Below are 20,005 nucleotides of genomic sequence, written 5' to 3' on the forward strand. Positions count from 1 at the left end.
GCAGAGCTAATTAATAAGGCAGCAGCTGGCAGCTTGTGCTTAAGCTTCCTTCCTAGAGGGCGAGGACTTACTGAGGAAGGCAAGGCAGCGCTGCTTATCTACTCCGACTTCGTGTGCCAGTGCAGCCTTACAGCCACGGCTGTGAATCTTTCTGTTTGGTCATGTTTTTGATTGCACACATCAACATCTTCATCACGCTGTTCCCCCTCTGAAATCCCACCAGCTGCTAAGCAACGATCCCATCCTCAGACTGGCACAGAAAGCTTCGTGTGCTGCCGTGTGTGACAAATGCTCAGCCACTGTACTGAGCATGCCTCAAGACAAGGCAGACTCCTTCAGGAGACTCATGAGAGGTGAGGAAGGAAAAGAGTAAATCACAGAATGGCTTGGGATGGAAGGGACCTCAAGGATCACGAAGCTCCAACCCCCCACCAATGCAGGGCCACCAACCTCCCCATCTCACAGCAGCCCAGGCTGCCCAGGGCCCCATCCAACCTGGCCTTGAACACCTCCAGGGACAGGGCAGGTTAGAGAGGGAATGAAGAGGGAGAAAAAATACAAATGATTAATTGTTCATGTAGCTTATGAATGAGGACTGGAGAAAAATCAGTGCCCCACGACTCAAAGGAAGATGTAAACACAGCAGTCAAGGCAAGAGAAGGGAGATTTAGTCAGCAGGCCTCCTCTGAGCAAGCTGCCTGAAGCGTTAAGGATGATGCGCAGCACTGGTGAGAAAGAAAAGCAGAAGGACCACCATCTGGCCAGCTTTCCTGCACCCACCCACCTCCTAACCACAGCTTTTAAAGAGGTGAGCACATACGCCCAAAGCAGACAGAATGAAAACACAGCACCGAGAATTAATTACAGCAAGTAATTTTCAATTAAGCTAGAGGACAAAGGCTCCCCACAGCTAAATACACAGCGAATGTAGCACACAGATTTTCCTTTGATCAGAGGCCGTGCAGATCCCTGGGGCTTAGGGAAGCTGGGGGCTGGGAAGCAAGCAAGACAGCAGCATTGACAGGTTGTTTGATAAGCAGCAAACCTCAGAGACCTTTCACAGCTCACGGGCTTCTTTGCAATCTCTCTAATGATTGAGCTCGACAACCCTTGTAGGAAGTGTCCTGATTATCACCTAGGTTAGCAAGGACAAACAGGTGTAGTCCAACTGATTCCTCAGTGCTGTTTTATTGACTCGTTTCAGTTTATAGAGCAGTAATTTCTCAGGACTGCTGGCTTCAATTAGAACATTTTTTCCTGAGGTAGCCTGGTAAAAAACTGTAAGTTTTCCTAGCTCACACCTTTTAAGAATCAACATATACACTGCTGTTTAAGAAAAGGTTTAACGCAGTAACCAGAAGTTACATCCAAAAACCCCCATTTACTGCAGTTCAGCCCAGCTTACCAAGCCCATCACCATCATTGCTATTTGCCTCTTCCACTCCTTCCCTCCCCCAGCACTTCTCACAGCAACAGTTCTGACTGCAGAACACACAGATGGCAAGTGTTAATTCTGACAGAAATGAGAGGAGAATGCAGTTTCCAAGCAGGAGAAAGCTCATCTTGTGGCCACCACGCAGCATTTCCTTGGAGCCTGAACACCACCCTTCTGCTGTGACCCTGAGAAGGTGAAGCTGAAAATGCTATAAAATAGACAATGTAAAAAATAACAATAAAATCATAGAATCATAGATTGCTCTGGGTTGAAAAGAACCACAATGATCATCTATTTTCAACCCCCTGCTATGTGTAGGGTCACTAACCACCAGACCAGGCTGCCCAGAGCCTGGAAAGGCAGTGACACAAATCCAGGCGACCAGTGCACTGGCAGCATCCCCTCCTCCATCCCCAAAATGTTTGTTTAAGCCCATGACATTTGGAGAAAGCAGCTGAAAAGGAAATTCAGAAGGACCTAGCCAGGCTCAAGCAGCAGGCTGAGAACTTCCTGAGCTTCAACAAAGCCAAGTGCATGATCTGGACCTGGGTCACTGCAACTCCCAATATCAATACAGGCTAGGGGATGAAAGGATTGAGCACAGCCCTATTGAAAAGGACCTGGGGATAGTGGTGGATGGAAGCTGGGCACAAGCCAGCAGCGTGCCCTCACAGCCCCAAAGCTAACTGCATAGAACCATAGAATGGCCTGGGTTGGAAGGGACCTCAAGGATCACTAAGCTCCAACCCCTCCGCCACAGACAGGGCCACCAACCTCCACATTTCATATCAGGGCCCCATCCAACCTGGCCTTGAACACCTCCAACCTTGAACCACATCCTGGGCTCCATCCTCAGCAGCAGGGCCAGCAGGGCAAGGGAGGGGATGTGCGTCTCTGTGCTGTGAGGTCCCACCTGGAGCACTGCATCCAGATGTGGAGTCCTCTGCACAGGAGAGATAAGGAGCTCTTGGAGCACATCTTACACTAAGAGTGGTGAAGCGGAGGGCTGGAGCAGCTCTTCTATGAGGAAAGGTTGAGGGAACTTTGCTTTTTTAGCTTGGAGAAGAGAAGGCTGCAGGGAGACCTCATGGTGGCCTTCCAGTACTTGAAGAGAGAGTGGAGGGGGAACAGCTGTGTGTGAGGGTGAATGGTGAAAGAACAAGGGGAATGGCTTTAAAGTGAGACAGGGAAGGTTTAGGTTGGATGTGAGGAGGAAGTTTTGGAGCCAGAGGGTGGTGAGGCAGTGGCACAGGTTGCCCAAGGAGGCTGTGGATGCCCCATCCCTGCAGGCATTCAAGGCCAGGCTGGATGTGGCTCTGGGCAGCCTGGGCTGCTGGTTGGTGACCTGCACACAGCAGGGGGTTGGAGCTGGATGAGTGCTGTGCTCCTTTGCAATCCAGACCACTCAATCATCCCATGCTGACCAGAGGGATGGCAGATGCTTCATCCCTGCAGATGTTCAGCTGGACAGGGCCCTGAGCGACGCCTGTGAGGGATGCTCTTAACCCAGATGATGCTATGAAAATGACCCTTCTGGCCACAAGCTCAGCAAAATAACACCTGAAACACACTGACAGCCCCGGATCCAGCTGTGATGGTGGAGGCTGCACTGGTACAGCTTAATGGATTCGTGGTTGGAGCTGAAATAGAAAGCAGCACGGAGCCCTTGGGGGGAGGGAGGGGCAAGAGGGAGGAAAGGGTTAAATTCAGTAAGCCGAGGAACCAAAAGAAGGATGAAGATGATGCTACGCGGATCTTAAGCCGCCAAACAACCCCAACTGCATCGCGATGACGCTTCCATCCCATAGGAGCACTCGGCACTCAGCCGGGGCTCCTCAGGGCCACCTCCTTCGGCCCAGCCCCGTCCCCTGGATCACCCCACGGCCTCGTGAGGGAACAACAGGGCCCAGAACGGACCCCCCACACACATACACATGTACACATAGAGATATATACCCGCCCCTCCCCCCCTCACCTTGTCCCAGCTCAGCCACTGCCACACCGCTTTGTCCAGCTGCGCGTCGCCGGTGCTGCGGGCGATCAGCACGTTGGAATTCACGTCCCCGCCTCCGGCCCCGCGTTCACACATCTCTCCCGTTCGGAATGCGGAAGCTTATCAAACCGAGGTACCAAGCATCGCCCGAAGGACGGAAAGCGGACAACGCCGAGCCGCTGCTACCTCAGCGCCGCCGCGGGTAACGGCGACAGCCCGCCCCGCCCTCCGCCGCTTCTCGACAACAGGCGAGGCCCCGCCCCCGCGCCGCTAACCCACCAATCGATGCTGCTTAGAGGCGGGGACACGCGCCCGCCTTCCCCTCGCTCCCGGTGCACGACGGGAAATGTAGTGCAAGCACCGGAAGACGGACGCGGAGAGGTGGGGCCGGCGGGAGGCGTAAAACTACAACTCCCAGCAGCCCGCGCGGCGCGCCGCATTTCGCCTCAGTGTGAGGAGACGCTGTGAGGGGATGACGGTGTTGCTTCCCTTCTATGCCTCGTTGGGGGTCTTCAGCGACCGGAGCTCTGTTCTGTTGTCTTCCTTGTGAATATTCCCTTCCTGAGTGATATAGAGAAGGAAAATTGAAAAGTGCCTGTGATGGTGCCGCTCCTTCAGTTGGAAATAGCACAGAGGGAGAGGGTGAGGCAATGGGGGGTGGAGGAGATGTGCAGGGATGAGGTCTGGGGTGCTGAGGCAGCATAGTGTAAATGCAGGTGTACCCTGTGAAGTGTAAATTACAGAATGGAATGATCCAGAAGTCCAAAGGACTGCACCAGGGAAGGGAGGGGAACCTTTACATCACTTCTGTTCCACTGCACTGCTGGTAAATGGCAGCTGAAGAATAAGTGAGGAGGAAATAAATCAGCATAAGTCTCCTGTTAGGTCTGTGCTGAGGTTGGCTGTGGTGTAGAGGGAGAAGAAACAAAGAATTGTTGAGGTTGGAAAAGACCTCTGAGGCCCTTAAGTCCAATCCCAACTCATCCCCGCTGCATCGTGTCCCTCAGTGCTGTGCTGAGAGCACTTGGAAATGCCCTAAAATCCATCCCAAGGATCTTCTGACCGAGTCTGGATGATGAAGATAAGGAAGAAGGAAGATCTGGCTGTAGATGAATCCATGGGACCACAGGTCTAGCTCCAAGACTTGCCTGCAGAGAGGTGTAGCAAATTCAAGGAATTGTTAAGGCTGGAGAAGACCTCCAAGATCCCCAAGCCCAACCTCAACCCACCCCCAGCATGCCCACTGACCCCACATAACCTGGACAGTGGTACGGTGAGGGAACCAGACATCATGGGTGACTTCAGTGCATCTGTGGACAAGGGAAGAGGCTGAGCAGTGGGACCAGGAAAACCTCATGAGGTTCAGCAAAGCCAACTGCAAGGTCTGCACCTTGGTCATGGCAACTGCCCCTATCAGGACAAGCTATCAGCACGGTGCAGGTGTGCATGTGTCAGCCTTGGGAATATGTGAAAGGTATTTTTTCTGGGCAGAAAAAAACCGGATGAGGTTTAACAAAAGCAAGTGTAGAGTCTTGAATCTGGGGAGGAATAATGGCATGCAGCGGTACAGGTTGGGGGATGAGAGGGACCTGGGTGTCCTGATGGACGACATGTTGGCCATGAGCCAGCAGTGTGCCCTTGTGGCCAAGAGGGCCAATGGCATCCTGGCCTGCATTAAAAAGAGCGTGGCCAGTAGGTCGAAGGAGGTGATCCTCCCCCTCTGCTCTGCCCTGGTGAGGTCTCACCTGGAGCACTGCGTCCAGTTCTGGGCTCCCCAGTACAAAACAGACAGGGATCTCTTGGAAGAGTCCAGCGGAGGGCCACCAAGATGGTGAGGGGCCTGGAGCATCTCTGCTATGGGGAAAGGCTGAGTGAACTGGATCTGTTCAGCCTTGAGAAAAGAAGGCTGAGAGGGGACCTGATCCAGGTCTGTCAGTATCTGAGGTGTGGGGGGCAGAATGGCGAGGCCGGACTCTGTTCAGTGGGGAGTGGAGACAGGACGAGGGGAAACAGCCGGAAACTGCAGCATAGGAAGTTCTGCACCAATGTGCGCAAGAACTTCTTTACAGTGAGGTGACGGAGCACTGGAACAGGCTGCCCAGGGAGGTGGTGGAGTCTCCTTCTCTGGAGATGTTCAAGACCTGCCTGGATGCTGACCTGTGCGACCTGCTGTAGGGAACCTGCTTTGGCAGGGGGTTGGACTCGATGAGCTCTGGAGGTCCCTTCCAACCCCTACAATTCTGTGATTCTGTGATTCTGTATGCAGTGTCCACTCAGGGGTCCCAGGGCAGTTTGGCTGCCAGTCCTCAAAAGAATTTTCCCCTCATCGTAGAATCATAGAATGCCTGGGTTGCAAAGGAGCACAGCGCTCATCCAGTTCCAAGCCCTGCTGTGTGCAGGTCGCCAGCCAGCAGCCCAGGCTGCCCAGAGCCACATCCAGCCTGGCCTTGAATGCCTGCAGGGATGGGGCATCCACAGCCTCCTTGGGCAACCTGTGCCAGTGTGTCACCAATTTGTGGTTGTGATTTGTGGTTGGCTAGAAAAACTAGTCAGCTTTCTGGAATGTTTTGCTGTATTTAAAAATCCTTTTAGGTTGCTTTTCCTTAATTGCATAACTTGTGATTATTGCTAGAAGGAAGAGGTTCCCTGGTAACCAGCAATGGGGTGAGAGGCAACGGCCTCGAGTTGCACCAGGGGAGGTTAAGGTCGAGTGTTAGAACTTCCTTCTGTGAGTCAGTGTGAGTCTGTGCCTTCTGCAGTCAGACACTGGCACAGCTACCCAGACAATGCTGGGGTCACTATCCTGGGTGAACAGAGCCATGGAGATGTGGCACTGAGGGACACAGTGGGTGGGTTGGGTGTGGGGAACTTAAAGATCTTTTCCAACCTTCACGTTTCTGTTGTTCTTTGACAGGGGCCTGCAACCAGAGCTGCCAGAGGTGACTGCAGCCCAACAGAGAGCAAACCATGCAGCACTACACTTCCCATCACCTCCAGCTTCACCCCGGAGGCTTGTGGACCCAATGCCAGCCACTTCCTCGTGTCATTCTTATTTTTTCCTGTCCTTCTCACGTGCCTCCACATAAGGATGTGTCGTCCGTAGCAACGTGATGTAATCTCGAGCCCAGCAGGGCTCAAGTTAAAGCAGTGCCCCATCAGCCTGATGCCAGCACGTTTTTCCAGATCTCACAAGGGAATTTACACCCTCAGGGAATTTGCACCTGACAGTCAGCCTGAGGCACAGCTGCTGCTCTTCGTACCTTTGCTGCTCTTTCCTGCTCTTTTGTGTTTTGTTTACAAGGGAGAGCCAAGGCTCAGCATAACAGGAGCTTCAGCCTCTACAAGCTTCATTTGCCACCAAAACAAAAAAAGGACAATGCCTACATTAAATACCTTTTCAAGGCCTGCCAAACAGAAATGCTTCTTACTAGAACTCTGTACCTCTTTGGAAAGGCAATAAGAGGGACTGTTAAAATTAAGCTTTGTATTTCAAATGCTTCAATTCTTGGCTGTTTTGTTTTGTTTTTTCTTTATGTGTTTACTGAGAGCTTTAAGTTATTCTGAAGAGGGATTTTGTGCCATCAGAGCAAGCAGGCTGCAACTTTGGGATACCTTCATGTAGGATGGTGCCGGCCATGCTCACACTGTGTTATCAGTGCTCACCTTCCTGGATGCAATTAACAGCAGGATTTGACCATCATTACTGATACTTAGATAAGAAAATTACCAATCCATCAATTTATCTCTGCTGCTCCCTGAAGAACAAATAAAACAGAAGATAAAAGCTTTCACCTGTTCTTTCTTTCATGGGAATAACTGCAGTGTGAAGGGGTTAAAAGCTCTCTGTGGGATCTCATAATGCATCTCAGGTCAGTGTGATCTGCCTTCCTATGTGTGCTCAGCTAGCCCCAAAGGAGAGCAGTGAAGAAGCAGCCATAGTGATGCTGATATTGGACCAAGGCACGTTGCTTCTCTCCCAGCAATCCACAGAGGACAGTGTGCCATATACAGAGCAGCATCAAACACTCTGGGGCCTAAAACCTGAGCCAAAAAAACCTGAGCCCTATGGCTAGAGAGAAATACAAGGTGGGACACAGTTTGCTGCAATGGAAGAGAATGGTGAGAGCCTGCAGGCAGACTGTGGCAGAGCTCAGCTGGAAGGGATGACTTCATTCTTGCCAAAATGCATGTGTGCATGGCTCTGTGTGCTGTGCTGCTGCCCTGAAACTCAGGGCATCCTCGTGGAGCGTAACTGCAGCTGTGGAATGGTCAATAACTCCCCTCCCCTTCCCCCCAGAATGAGCACTTTTGTTTAATGTGGACAAAATAACCTAAGTTAATAGACTTGTTCATCGCACACAGCTTCTGTTTGGGATTTGCATTTGTGCAGGGAGGAAGAGCATTCCCTTTGGCACAGCTGAATGCCCCAGGGCTGAGTTTGCAGCATCCTAACCCTGAACAATGGCGTGCAAATTTTGCTCCTGAGCAACGCCTTCGATGTTTTCCTGCAGAAAAATGGCTGAGCTCACAACGATGTCACTGCACATCAGAAGGAAAAACCATCTGCACAGTCGTGATAGCATCCCCAGGGACCTGGCACTGCAGAGCAAACCCTCACCCGTGACAAACAGGATTAGCCCTGCACCGGAGAGCCTCAGCACCGGGTAGGCACGGTGTTTCCATGGCAATTTCATGGCATGCAGTTGGTTCCAGATACCCTGCACAGGGCTTGGGGCTCCCTCCCACGGCGTTCCCATTGGTTACCTCCCCCCCAGATCCTGCGGTGGGATGGGTCATGCAGCATGAACCCAGCTGCATTCTGCATGCCCTCGCTCTGCAGCACAGCTTTTGTTTTATTATTTATGGATCACGAACACGCTGTGCCTCTTGGGTTACCTGGTAGTTGCACAGCAGCTCCCATTGCTTTACTTGCCTCTCTCAGAGTACCATATTTCCAGGCAGACATCACAGCCCTAAAGCCAGGCAGTAGCACCACCCATGCCAGGGGATTGCATGCTGCTCGGGGAGGTGTCTCTGGAGGTTGAATGCCATCTTTAAGCTGATCTAAAGCAGCCAAAATGCAGGCAGAGCACAGAGAATGGAAGCAGGGAGGACACAGCAGGGGACCACTGATAATAGGAACCGCTGGCTGTCCTGGCTTCATGCTTTGTGTCAGCCCTGGGGAAGCCTGACCCTGAACTCTCCTGCATGGAAATGTGCTCTTTAGTTTGCTGAAGACTTGAATCCCTAAACAACCATAACTGTACAACTCAGAGCTGCTTGAAAACCCCAAAGCAAGAGCCAGGAACTGCTCTCCTGCTTCTTGCTGCAAACAAAGCACCCTGAAAACACAGCACAGGTCCAGTTCTGCCCGTGGACACATATCTGAGGCAGCACCCTTGAGCTAGCAAGCACAGAGAAACTCAAGCTCATCTTGCCCTATCCTGTAAAGTGCATTTTAACTCAGGCTCTGTCAACTCAGCCTCAGGTGCAGCAGTTCTCATTGAGAAGCACAGGGCAGGAAAACCACAGCCAGCATCCCCACTCCTCCTGGTGCCTCCAGCTCTGCTCTGGGACAAGCTGTGTCCTAGCTCTCCACCTCCTTCCTATGATTTCACTGCAGGGAACTTCAGCACGCCAGGGAAGCTGGCTTGGGTCACTGACCCCCCTTATATATCAAAGTTTGTCCTTTCCAAGCCAGAGCTGGTTATTTTTAAGCCTCCCTGCTAGGTATTAATAGCTCAGATGCGTGCTATGCTGAGCAGCTCCTTTGGTACCCAGATGGGAATCGAGCCGAACTGCCCTGACCTATGATCACAGTCCCAATGGCTGGTTTTACAATTGCATTTCTGATAAGTTCACTGCAGCTTATCACCAGCACATACCTACAGCTGCATTGACCCTGGCTCCTCAGCAGGAGGGGGCAAAGGCAAAAAGGAGCAGAGAAAGGGGAAACAGACCTGCAGGGTGCAAAGAGAGCTGGGGCTGCATAGAGGGAGTCCAATATCACCCCAAATCTGGACTCTGCCTTCTGAGGGCTCAGCTGCTAATTAATTGGGCAGCTTTTAGCACCAGTTTGGGATTGCCACGTCTTTATCTAAAGCATCTGATTGCTTCCAGGTGTGAGAGAGGCTGTGTCTGGAGTGAGATGAACTGTTATTCAACAGAAATGGATGTTTGGGTCAACGAGGGCTTCTGAGCTGAAGGGGAAGCCTACAGTCACCTCATCACCCACATCAGCCACAGCTGGGTACCTCACAGGAGGACATCACCTCTTCTATCTTGCTTCAGAGGAAGGTGGGCAGTAATGAGTAATTAAAGTCACTGCTTGAAACCACATTTGCTATAGGACTCTGCCTCCTTGTGCTGCAGCATCTGCCCCTGATCACAGTGTGTTATTGGAACAGCCAAGAGAGAGGCTCTGGAGAAGTTACCCTGGAAAGGAACAGGGGACCCCCATGCTGCAGTGCAGGGGGAGCATATCAGGCACACAAGCTGCATTACTGCAAGGTCAGCCTCAGCTTCCTATGCACACAGTTTTGCCAAATTCTTTCCCAAGGCCCAGGCAAACTGGTTACAGCCGTTGTCTCACCTCTTATTCATTGCTGTGTGCTGAAAAAACAAACAAACAAAACGCCACAACCAGGACTGAATCAATTGGCCTCACATGAGCTCTATTCCTCTGGCTGCATTGTTTAAAATCCTAATGCAGCCAGCTGCAATGTGCATGCTTTGATTTAATGATTCAGCCAAGGACAGTGCTGCTTTAGCTCTGTGCTCTTAAAACCCAAGATGAGCTGAGCACAAGGAGCAAGGGCATTGGCTGGCTTCAATGAGGAGCTTCTCAGCTGCAGGATGAGCCCCTAATTAGCCCCTGGCAGCAGAATCGAGCCCATTTGGGGGATGTCCCACCTGTCCCAATGTTTCCACACCCCTCCAAGCATCACCTGGAGCTCAGCACAGTGCAGTTGCGTGAGGACACCCACGGAGATATGACCAGCTGCCACCAGATGGCACTGGAACCTTTGTCACCCAGCATGGTGGGGTCTATCCCCAAGGTGGGGGCACCCAAGTTGCTCTGTTGCATGCAGGCTATGGGCCCTCACTTGAATTTAATGGCAGGGACAGGTGGGTGAAGGAGCTGCCAATGGTGGACGGTGACCTCTTGCACGAGGGCTTTTTTTCCTTGAAAGATTTCAGATTTAGGGGAAAGCAGTGTTGGTTTTTGTTTTTTTTCTTTTCAATTCTGTCAACACATCTTGTGACACAGCTGTTCTCCCCTCCAACTGTACACTGTAGCAGCATAAGGGACTCTGGGGTCACCAGCTCTGTCCCAGTATCTCCCAGAAGTGCCAATGGCCATTGGGATGGCCACACCTCCTGGGCTATGGGTGGGATGTTAACCATGCTGCACCCACTGATCCATCTCATCATGGGGAACCCCATCCAGCCCCAGCACAGGGGGTACTAGAGGATGATCAGTGCCACACAAGGGGAGAAGACCGGAGCACAAACCCACTCAGGGAAGGAGGATGTTCTCTGGCTGTCCCTGCCTACTGTATGTCCCCTGCTTTATTTGCAGAGAGCAGGTTTGTTTGCTTTTCCCAACGTTGTAACTGCAATGCAAACACAACAAACCCTCCTGAGCCCCCTCCCAGGGGTTGTGCATGACAGTGGCATTTGCACCGCTCACCTGGCATAGAAACCAGAGCTGACCCCAAAACAGGGACCCCCCAGGGCTCCTCCCAGATCTCTGTGTCAGTTTCTATGCCCAGAGCATGGCTGAAAGCAAAGCAAATCCTAAATCTGCTGGGTGAGTCAGTGCCACCATTGTGCCCAGGTTGCCAGCCCTCTCCAAAACACTGACGTCCCATGTTTTGGGTCAGGGCTTGGTGAATGCTTTAAAGGCAGCCAGTCTGGCTGCAATTACAGATATTAATTATGCCATTATGAGAAGATTAAGACATCCCAGGGACCACGATGGACACTGTGGCCAACTCACCGCGTTGTCCCCAGCAGGCAGCCTGATCTCAAGGACAGGAACAAGGGCATTCATCCTCCTGGCCGCTGGCCAAGCCATAACCAAACCCCAACTGAGCTGCTTTCACAGCAGGGACAAAGAAAGCCAAAGAGCCCAGGAGGACCTGAGCATGTCCCCTTCCCATTTGCCACTGTGTGCTCACCCCTTGGAAAAACATATTTGGCAGCTAAGGTACAAAAGGGCAAAGCTACAGCCGGCAGCACCCTGTAGGAAGGAAGCAGGAAAATCTCTGCAGCCCCCAGGGTCCAACCAGGCTTGCATGGTTCACCCAACACTGGCAGAATGGAGATGTCACCCCAGGCCATGGAATGGGGCTACGATGCCCAAACTGTGGCTCTTTGACCAGCCCAGAGCCAGGTGGAGAAAAAGCAGATGCAACTCATCTCAAGAACCACCACCTCCTTTAATTCCCCACCAGTGAAGCGCGGGGTTCAGCCTGGCTCTGAAATCACAGCTTTTAGCCACAGAAAAACCCACGCTAAGCAGTGCAGAGTGCGCTTCAGACGTGATGCTGGTGGTCTGAGCAGGGAATTTTCCTCCTTTACAGCCTGTGCCAGCCTCAGTAAGTCATGAGAACAGTGGGAAAGTAACCATCTCCACCACCCCCACGTCCCCAGCTGTGGTGGTTCTGTAGCACCGGGACCTGCCTGCAGGTGACACCGGTGCTCCTGCCTCACACCAGGGCTGGGCACCGTGGGGTTCTTTCCACAGGAGGCACCGGGCTTAGATCATGGAGACCCTATTCTTGATGTAGACGTGGTACGGATCGCTGCGCTTGTCCACCTTTCGGGATCGGGTGTAGCCCAGGATGAGGCTGCCCACGGTGGCTGCGAAGAGCGTCATGACGAAGAGGATGTACAGGTAGGAATTATCATCCCGGCTGGCACGGGTGCTGGCATTGTGAGGGGTGCTGGGGCGGAGGATGGCCCCGTGTATGGTTTGGTTCAAGGCATCCAGCATTGCTTGGAGGCTGCGGTGCCACTGCTCCGTCCTGTTGTCCTCCTCCATCTCCTCGCCAAGCCTGTGTGGGGCAGCAGCAGCAGCAGCGTCAGCCCCACGGATGGGGTGCCCCGGGTGATGTTGGGGCTGAGGATGAGCCCCCAAACGGTCCTCAAGGCATGGTTTGACGGAGGAAAAAAAACCCACATCCAGCCCCAACCCCATTGGCAGAGTACAGAGCCACAGCACCCACCTTGCTGCTCCCTTCATTAAATCCCTTCCTCCCCCTTAAACCCAATTAGGAGCGTTGAATTCTTTTTGAATGAAGGCACTTTAAGAGAACCCGGATGAAGCTGCTTGGTTCTCAGGCACAGATGACTGTCGGACATCCTCTGATGGACAGACAGACGGATGCAACCACACCAAGCACTTCCCATGTAGAAACAGACCCCAGAGATCCCTCTGTGTTCCCCATCCCGACAACATCAGCTCCAAATGACCCCACTGGGGTCAATGTTACCCCTTAGCCAGCATGGGGGTCCCCCCAGACCCCAACTGATGGGCATCCTAAATAACAGCTCCAGAACTGATTGTGCCACGCACAGACCCCATTCACCCATTCAGAACCCTGGTAAGGGAGGCACTGACCTCACATGCCCCCATGGACCCTCACCAAGGGGTCACTGCCCCAAATCTTCCCAGAATTTCCAGCCCCGTGGGCAAGACTGATCCCAAAGCCCCTCCAGACCCCCAACCTGCGCCCCTGTGCTCCTCCAAAAAGCATTCCTCAAATGCAAAATGCATTCAGCAAGGGAAAAAAAAGGGTCCGGGGAAGTGGGGGGGGGGGGGGGGAGAAGTGGGGAGGGTTGGGAGAATTCACCCTTGGACCCTCACTCTCTTTCCAAACACCATTAATCCCATAGAGGGAAGCCAGGGGACTTGGAGCAAAAAAACAGCATTTCCCACCTGCAGAGCCCCGCAGCAGTTTGCAGTTTGCTGCAATTTGGGATTGGGGTGGACAAGGTAAGGGGGAAAGGGTTGGTTGCACTCACCGGTTGCCCTCACTGCCTGCACGGCCGCCGGGTTGAACTGGGACTGGAGCATCGCGGCCGCCAACCGGGCTGGGAGTGCCGCAGCCTCCTCCCCTTCCTGGGGCAGAGCCACCTGCCAAAGCCACCCAGCCCCGATGGTGGCTACCAGTGTGTCCCCAAAGCCTGCAGTCCTGTTGTGTGATCTCCTCGGCCCGGATGCAGGAGGTTTTTATGGGGCTGTCCGGGTGGATCCTGCCTTTCCCTTCTCGCACGCTGCCGGTCACACTTTCCTGTCCCTCCTCCGGATGTCCATGCTGTCCCCAAGCCCTGCAGCAGGCACTGAGCCTGCTGGGGATGAAATGGGATATTGCTTCCCATTGGGACCCTCCCTGCCCCAATGCAGCCCCAGCAATATCATTGTGTCACAAACCATCGGGGCCCTGGGATAGATGCTGTGACCTTGGAAGAGGTGACGATGCCAACACCCTGCTGGTACCCCAATCCCTTTCCTCCCTCCTTCCCACCATATCAGCACTATCTTGGTGGCTTTAGCCCCTCTTTGGTGGCTTTTAGTCTCTTGTTGGTGGCTTTCAGTCCCTTGTCGGTGGCTTTCAGTCCCCCCCAACCAGTGGCCTTTGGTTCTTTTGGTGGCCTTTAGCTCCCCTTTGGCCTCTGTCTGTTGACTTCAGTCCTCTTTTGGTGGCCTTTTATCCCCCTTTGGTGGTCTTTAGCCTCTCTCTGGTGACTTCAGTTGCCTTTTGGTGGCTTTTAGTCCCCCTTTGGTGTCCTTCAGACTCTCTTTGGTGGCCTTCAGTCCCCCTCTGATGGTCTATTGTAACTTTTGGTAGCCTTTAGCCTCTATGGTGACTTCAGACCCCCCCCTTTGGTAAATTTTAGTCCCTCTTTGGTGGCTTTTAATCATCCCCCCTTTGGTGGCTTTTAGTCACTCTTTGGTGGCCTTTAGCCTCTTTGGTAGCCTCTAGTCCCCTTTTGGTGGTCTTTAGTGCCTCTTTGGTGGCCTTCTGTTCCACTCTGATGGCTTCTAGTCCCTCTTTGGTGGTCTTCAGTCCCCCTTTTTCACCTTTATTTCCCCTTCAGTGGCCTTTAGCCTCTCTGGTGGCCTTTAGTCCCCCTTGGTGGCCTTTAATCCCTCTCTGATGACCTTTAGTCCCTCGTTGGTGGCCTTCAGCCTCTCCTTGGTGGCCTTTAGTCCCTCTTAACTCACAGTTCCAGAGGAACCTAGGGGACAGTGACAGCGTTCACAGAGCACACAGCAAAGCACCAGCAGCCAACGTTCCCACCAACTCTCTTTATATAAAACCAACACTGACTTTTGCACAGCAGCAAGGAGATAAGAGCACTTCACCAAGCAACACCTCTCCCTTTTTGCTCAAAGCATTCACTCCAAGGTCAGACTTTTTGAGGAGAGAGGAATTCAAACCACCAAAGTGCTTGCTGAGGACATGACCTGAGTTCTGCAGGTCCACCCCTGGTCCTAACAAGGGCCTTTTTTTCCCCACAGCATCTCAGCAGCGAGACGTGGCCACGGTGAGGACGTGGCATTGGGGACAGCCTCCAACCATCCCACACCATCTGTGTGCTCCGGCACCTGTGGGATGTGACTCTTTCCATCACCCTGCACCTTCTTAGTCCCTGGGCTCCTCAGAAAACACCACAGTGCAGTCAAAGACCTCCTGGAAGGATTCAAGGAAAGGCTCGAGGATGTCCTCAACGGTGACGTGGCGGCCCAATTCGTGGCTCAGTGAAGTGGCCGTCGTCCCCTCCAGCCCACAGGGCACGATGTGCTCGAACCAGGAGAGGTCAGTGCAGCAATTCAGTGCCAGCCCGTGGGAGGTGATGTGGTTCCCACAGTGCACCCCTAAGGGATGAGGCACCCATCAGCACGGCCCTCCCCAGGGCAGCACCCACCTGCGTGTGTCGTCCACCCCCCAAGCGCTGCACCCCTCATGCATCCCTCCATGCAAACCTCCCTGCACACACTGCACCTTTGTGCACAGCCACATCTGCATGCCCCATCCTGCTGCATTCCTTGTTCCATGCACATGAGCCCTGAGCACGCCTCCTTTATGCACCCTCCCCATGGTGTTCCCCCTCCCATGCACCATCCCATCAGTCCATGACCCCCCCCCCATCCCACCCCTGCACATACATCCCAATGCACGCAGCCCTATGCAAACTCCCCACTGCACACAATCCTGTGCATCCCCACTGCCATGCACATCCCCTGGTGTATGCATCCCAACGCATACCTCCCCCATGCACTCACCCTTGTGTATTCCCCCTCCCCCCCCATGCACACACATCCCCTGGTGCACAATCCCTCACTCAACTCATCCTCCAATGCAAACTTCTCCCACTGCATTCCCCTTTGTGCACACCTCCCAGTGCACACACCCCTCTGCATTCTCCCCCCCCCTCAATGCATGCACCCTCAGCACACCCCCACATTGCACACACGCTCTTTGCAACCCCCCCACACCCCAAAACCCCATGCATGTGCAACCCCCGTGCAAAACTCCTTCTGCACACACTGCTATGCATCCCCCCACCCATGCACACCTCTCAATGCATGCTCCCCCCACCATGCATGCACCCTCAGTGTACCCCCACATTTACAATCCCCCCATGCCCCAAAACCCCATGCATGTGCACCCCCCCCCCCCCTATTCAAAACTCCTTCTGCACACCCCATGCGTGTGCACCCTCCCACACAAGACCCCTGGTACACACATCCCTGTGCATCCCTACCCCACTGCACATCTCCTAATGATGCATCCCCCCCAACCACGCAGGTACCCTCAGCGCCCCCCCACATTGCACACACACCCTTTGCAATCCCCCCCACCTTCCCAAGCCCCATGCACGCCCATTCCCTGATGCACCACCGTGCAAAACCCCTGCTGCACACACCCCATGCATCTCCCCCCTCACCAAGCATGTACCCTCAGCGCCACCCCACATTGCACACACCCTTTGCAACCCCCCCACTTCCCCAAAACCCCTCCAGTCCACTCTCCCTCCCTTCCCCCCCCCCCCACATCGCTCACCGACGGCGCACACTTTGCCTTCCCCCACCCACACTCCGGTGTAAGGCGGCGGTCGCCCGGCGGCACTCATCGCCCCGACCCTCCGGCACAGCCGCACCGCCACGTCCTGCAACCTCTCCACGAAGCCCCGCAGCTGAATTCCCCGCGCCTTCAGATCCAACACGGGGAAAGCCAACAGCTGCCCCGGCCCGTGGAACGTCACGCTGCCGCCCCTCCGCACCGCCGCCAACCCCGCGCCGGCCGCCCGCAGCCGCTCCGCCTCTCTCTCAGTCGGGGCACCTCGCAGCCCCCACGCGTATACGGGCTTTGCGGGTTCGCTCAGCACCACGCATTCGAATGGAGGACGTGGAGGAGGGCCTCGAGCCGCCCGCGCAGCCGCCACGCATCGCTGCTGAACCCGCAACGCTTCTTCGTAAGGCCGCAAACCCAACGAGACCGCCCGCACGGCCGGAGCCGGCATGGTGGCGGAGGGGGCGTGGCCTGAGGGTGTGGGCGTGGCCTGATGAACGTAGGCGTGGTCTGATGGATGTGAGCGTGGCCAGCCGAGTGTGGGCGGGGCTTGGGAAAATGGGGCGTGGCCTGAAGGTTGGGTTATAGACCGGAGGTGGAGCGGGGCCTGAGGGTGTGGGCGTGGCCTGAGGGTATGGGTGTGGTCTGGTTTGCGATGGTGCTTGGGAAATGGGGCGTGGTCTGTAGGTGGAGGCGTGGTCTGTAGAAGGGGGCGTGGCCTGTAGGATGGGAAATGAGAGCTGGGAGTGGGATATAGGGCTGGAGATGTGGGATAGGGAATAGGGCCTGGGAATGGGATATAGGGGATAGGTGTATGTGAGTTGGGAGTAGGTGTGGGGGCAGGGGACTGAGAATAGGGCCTGGGGTTAGAATAGAGGGCCCACGTGGGTGTGGAAAGGGGATAGGGTTCTTAGAATGGAATATAGGAGAAGGGGTGTGTGTGTGTGTGTAGGGGACAGGTTATAGGGCTTGGGATTAAGATATAGAACCCAGGTATATATAGGGGACAGGAAACGAGGCTTAGGAATGGGATATAGGGGGAAGGGATCTGTGTGTATGGCTAGGGAACAGATATGGGGACAGGGAATATGCTCTGGGATTAGGGAGGGTCTGGTAATGGGATATAGGGGACAGGGGATGGGTGTATGAGAGTAGGGGGCAATGCTTGGGGACAGGGGACTGGGAATAGGGCCTGGGATTAGGATGTAGGACCCTGGTATATGTAGGAAGAGGATAGGAAACAAGGTCTGGAAATGGGATATAAGGGGCGGGGGTAGGTGTAGGTGTTTTTGGGTAAGGAACAGGAATGGGGACAGGGAGAATGGTCTGGGATTAGGATCTAAGGCCCGGTTGTGTGTGGGGAGGGGGCAGAGTTCTTAGAATGGAATATAGGGGAAGTGGGGTGGGTGTATGTGGGTATGGGGCAGGTGTGGGGACAGGTTATAGGGTTTAAGATTAAGATATATGGCCCAGGTATTTGTTTGTAGGGGGCAGGAAATAAGGCTATAGGGATATAAGGATATAGGGGACTAGGGAACAGATATGGGGCAGGGGATTGGGGACAGGGAATATGGTCTGGGATTAGGATATAGGGCCCAGGTGGGTGTGGGAAAGGGACAGGGCTTGGGAAGGGAATATATGGGACAAGGGACAAAGTATATGGGGGTTGGGAGCAGGTGTGGGAACAGGAGACTGGGAATAAGGCCCTGATATATGTAGGAAGGGGACAGGAAACAAGACCTAGGAAAGGGATATAGGAGGTAGGGGACAAGTGTATGTGGGTTGGGAGCAGGTGTAGGGACAGGACTGGGAATACGGCCTGGGATTAGGATATAGGGCCCAGGCGAGTGTAGGAAGGGGACAGGGCCTGGGAATGGGATATAGGGGATAGGGGACAAATGTATGTGGGTAGGGGGCAGGCATGGGGACAGGAAATAGTGCCTGAGATTAGGATATAGGGCCAAGGTGTGTGTATATAGGGGGCAGGAAACAAGGCCTGAGAATAGGATATAGGGGGTAGGGGACAAGTGTATGTGGGTAGGGAAGAGGCATGGGGACAGTTTATAGGGCCCAGGATTAGGACTCAGCTGTGGAACCCAGGGGATGAGGGATGGGAAACAAGGCCTAGGAACGGGTTATTGGGGTCAGGGGACAAGTGTACATGGGGAGGGGGAATTGGAGGCAAGGAATAGGATCTTGGGGGAAGGACCCAGGTGTATATGGGCAGAGGGAAGTCATGGTGTTAAGAGAGCAGCAATAAGGGACAGGGTGGTTGTGGGGATAGGAATCAGCCTGGGAATGGTGTATAGGGTGCAAGGGACAGGTATGTGTGGGTATGGGGTAGGCACAGGGACAGGGGATGAGAGAGCAGGAATAGGGGACAGGCATGAGAACAGAGGACTGGGAACAGGGGATAGGGCCTGGGATTAGGATATAGGGGCCAGGGCCCAAGTATTTGTGGGAAGAAGACAGACACAAGGAAAGGAGACCAGAAATAGTAGACAAGGACAGGGGACAAGCGTGGGGACAGGGGTTTGAGGGCAGGAAATGGGGTCTGGAAATAGAATATAGGGGACAGAATTAAGACAGCAGAGAATAAGAGACCGGGAATAGAGAGCAGAAGAAGGCAGAAGCATGGGGGCAGGGTATGGAATTGGGATATTGAATTAGGAACTGAGATTAGAATACAGGGGATGTGGGTGATGGACCAGGAATGGAGGACAGGGGATCGAGAATAGGAAGCAGTGCTTGGGAATGGATATAGGGGACAGGTGTGTGTGGGGAGGGGGCAGGGGTAGGAGATAAGGAGAAATGGGGAATGGAAGTGGTGACAGACAATTGAGGACTGGGTATGGGGCCAGGGATTAGGATATAGGGCCTGGGGCCCACGTAGGTGTGGGTGGGAAACAGGGGAATGAGGTCATGGAATAGGGGACAGAATCTGCATGTATGTGGGTAGGGGACTGGCACAGGGACAGAGATAGGGGACTGGGAAGGGGGGTACAAGAGTAGGGCACAGACCTAGACAAGAGTAGACCACAGATCCCCATGGGATCAAAGACAGGGAGCAGGGTGTGGGAATAGAGTGTAGGAAAAGGGCACAGGTATGTGTGGATAACAGAAAGGCAGAGGGATAGGAGACCTGGAATAAGGGACAGTGACAGGACAGACATGGGGACAGGAGATGAAAGACAGACGACAAAGCTTGGGAATATGATGTTGGGGATGGGACCCAGGTGGATGTCAACAGTGGGCTGGCACTGGTACAGGAAGCAGGGGACCAGGAACAGGGGACAGGATGGGGTCGACGGCCTGGGAGCAGGATACAGGGGACAGATATTTGTGGGTAGGAGATGGGTACAAGGCATATGGGACATGGGCAGGGGTCGTGAGTGGGAAAAGGAAATCAAGGACAGGGGTAGGAGTCAAGGCCCAGGTGTATGTGGATGGGAGATGAGCTTGGGGACAGGGGAAATGGGGCTGGGGTTA

At 53.9% G+C, this 20,005-nt stretch overlaps 3 protein-coding genes across 3 annotated transcripts in view; all 3 read right to left on the reverse strand.

Moving 5' to 3' along the window:
* PGM2L1 (phosphoglucomutase 2 like 1) overlaps window positions 1-3,665 on the reverse strand; it is a 40,871-nt gene extending 37,206 nt beyond the window's left edge. Inside the window, exon 1 of the mRNA XM_048933621.1 lies at window positions 3,411-3,665. Within this exon, the coding sequence (XP_048789578.1) occupies window positions 3,411-3,524 (114 nt within the window). The 5' untranslated portion in view covers window positions 3,525-3,665. The remainder of the gene's footprint in view (window positions 1-3,410) is intronic.
* Window positions 3,666-10,985: 7,320 nt separating this feature from the next.
* On the reverse strand, window positions 10,986-13,840 carry KCNE3 (potassium voltage-gated channel subfamily E regulatory subunit 3). The gene is made up of 2 exons (XM_048933628.1): window positions 13,461-13,840; window positions 10,986-12,490 (listed from the first exon to the last, which is right to left on the reverse strand). Exon 2 carries the CDS (start codon window positions 12,475-12,477, stop codon window positions 12,193-12,195), a length of 285 nt encoding a protein of 94 aa, XP_048789585.1. The 5' UTR covers window positions 12,478-12,490; window positions 13,461-13,840; the 3' UTR covers window positions 10,986-12,192.
* On the reverse strand, window positions 13,741-16,986 carry LIPT2 (lipoyl(octanoyl) transferase 2). The gene is made up of 2 exons (XM_048933626.1): window positions 16,508-16,986; window positions 13,741-15,318 (listed from the first exon to the last, which is right to left on the reverse strand). The coding sequence occupies exons 1-2, from the start codon at window positions 16,965-16,967 to the stop codon at window positions 15,086-15,088; spliced, it is 693 nt and encodes a 230-aa protein (XP_048789583.1). The 5' UTR covers window positions 16,968-16,986; the 3' UTR covers window positions 13,741-15,085.
* Window positions 16,987-20,005: the final 3,019 nt, after the last annotated feature.

The sequence above is a fragment of the Lagopus muta genome, chromosome 1, assembly GCF_023343835.1.
Source record: "Lagopus muta isolate bLagMut1 chromosome 1, bLagMut1 primary, whole genome shotgun sequence".
In the NCBI taxonomy this organism is placed as follows: domain Eukaryota; kingdom Metazoa; phylum Chordata; class Aves; order Galliformes; family Phasianidae; genus Lagopus; species Lagopus muta.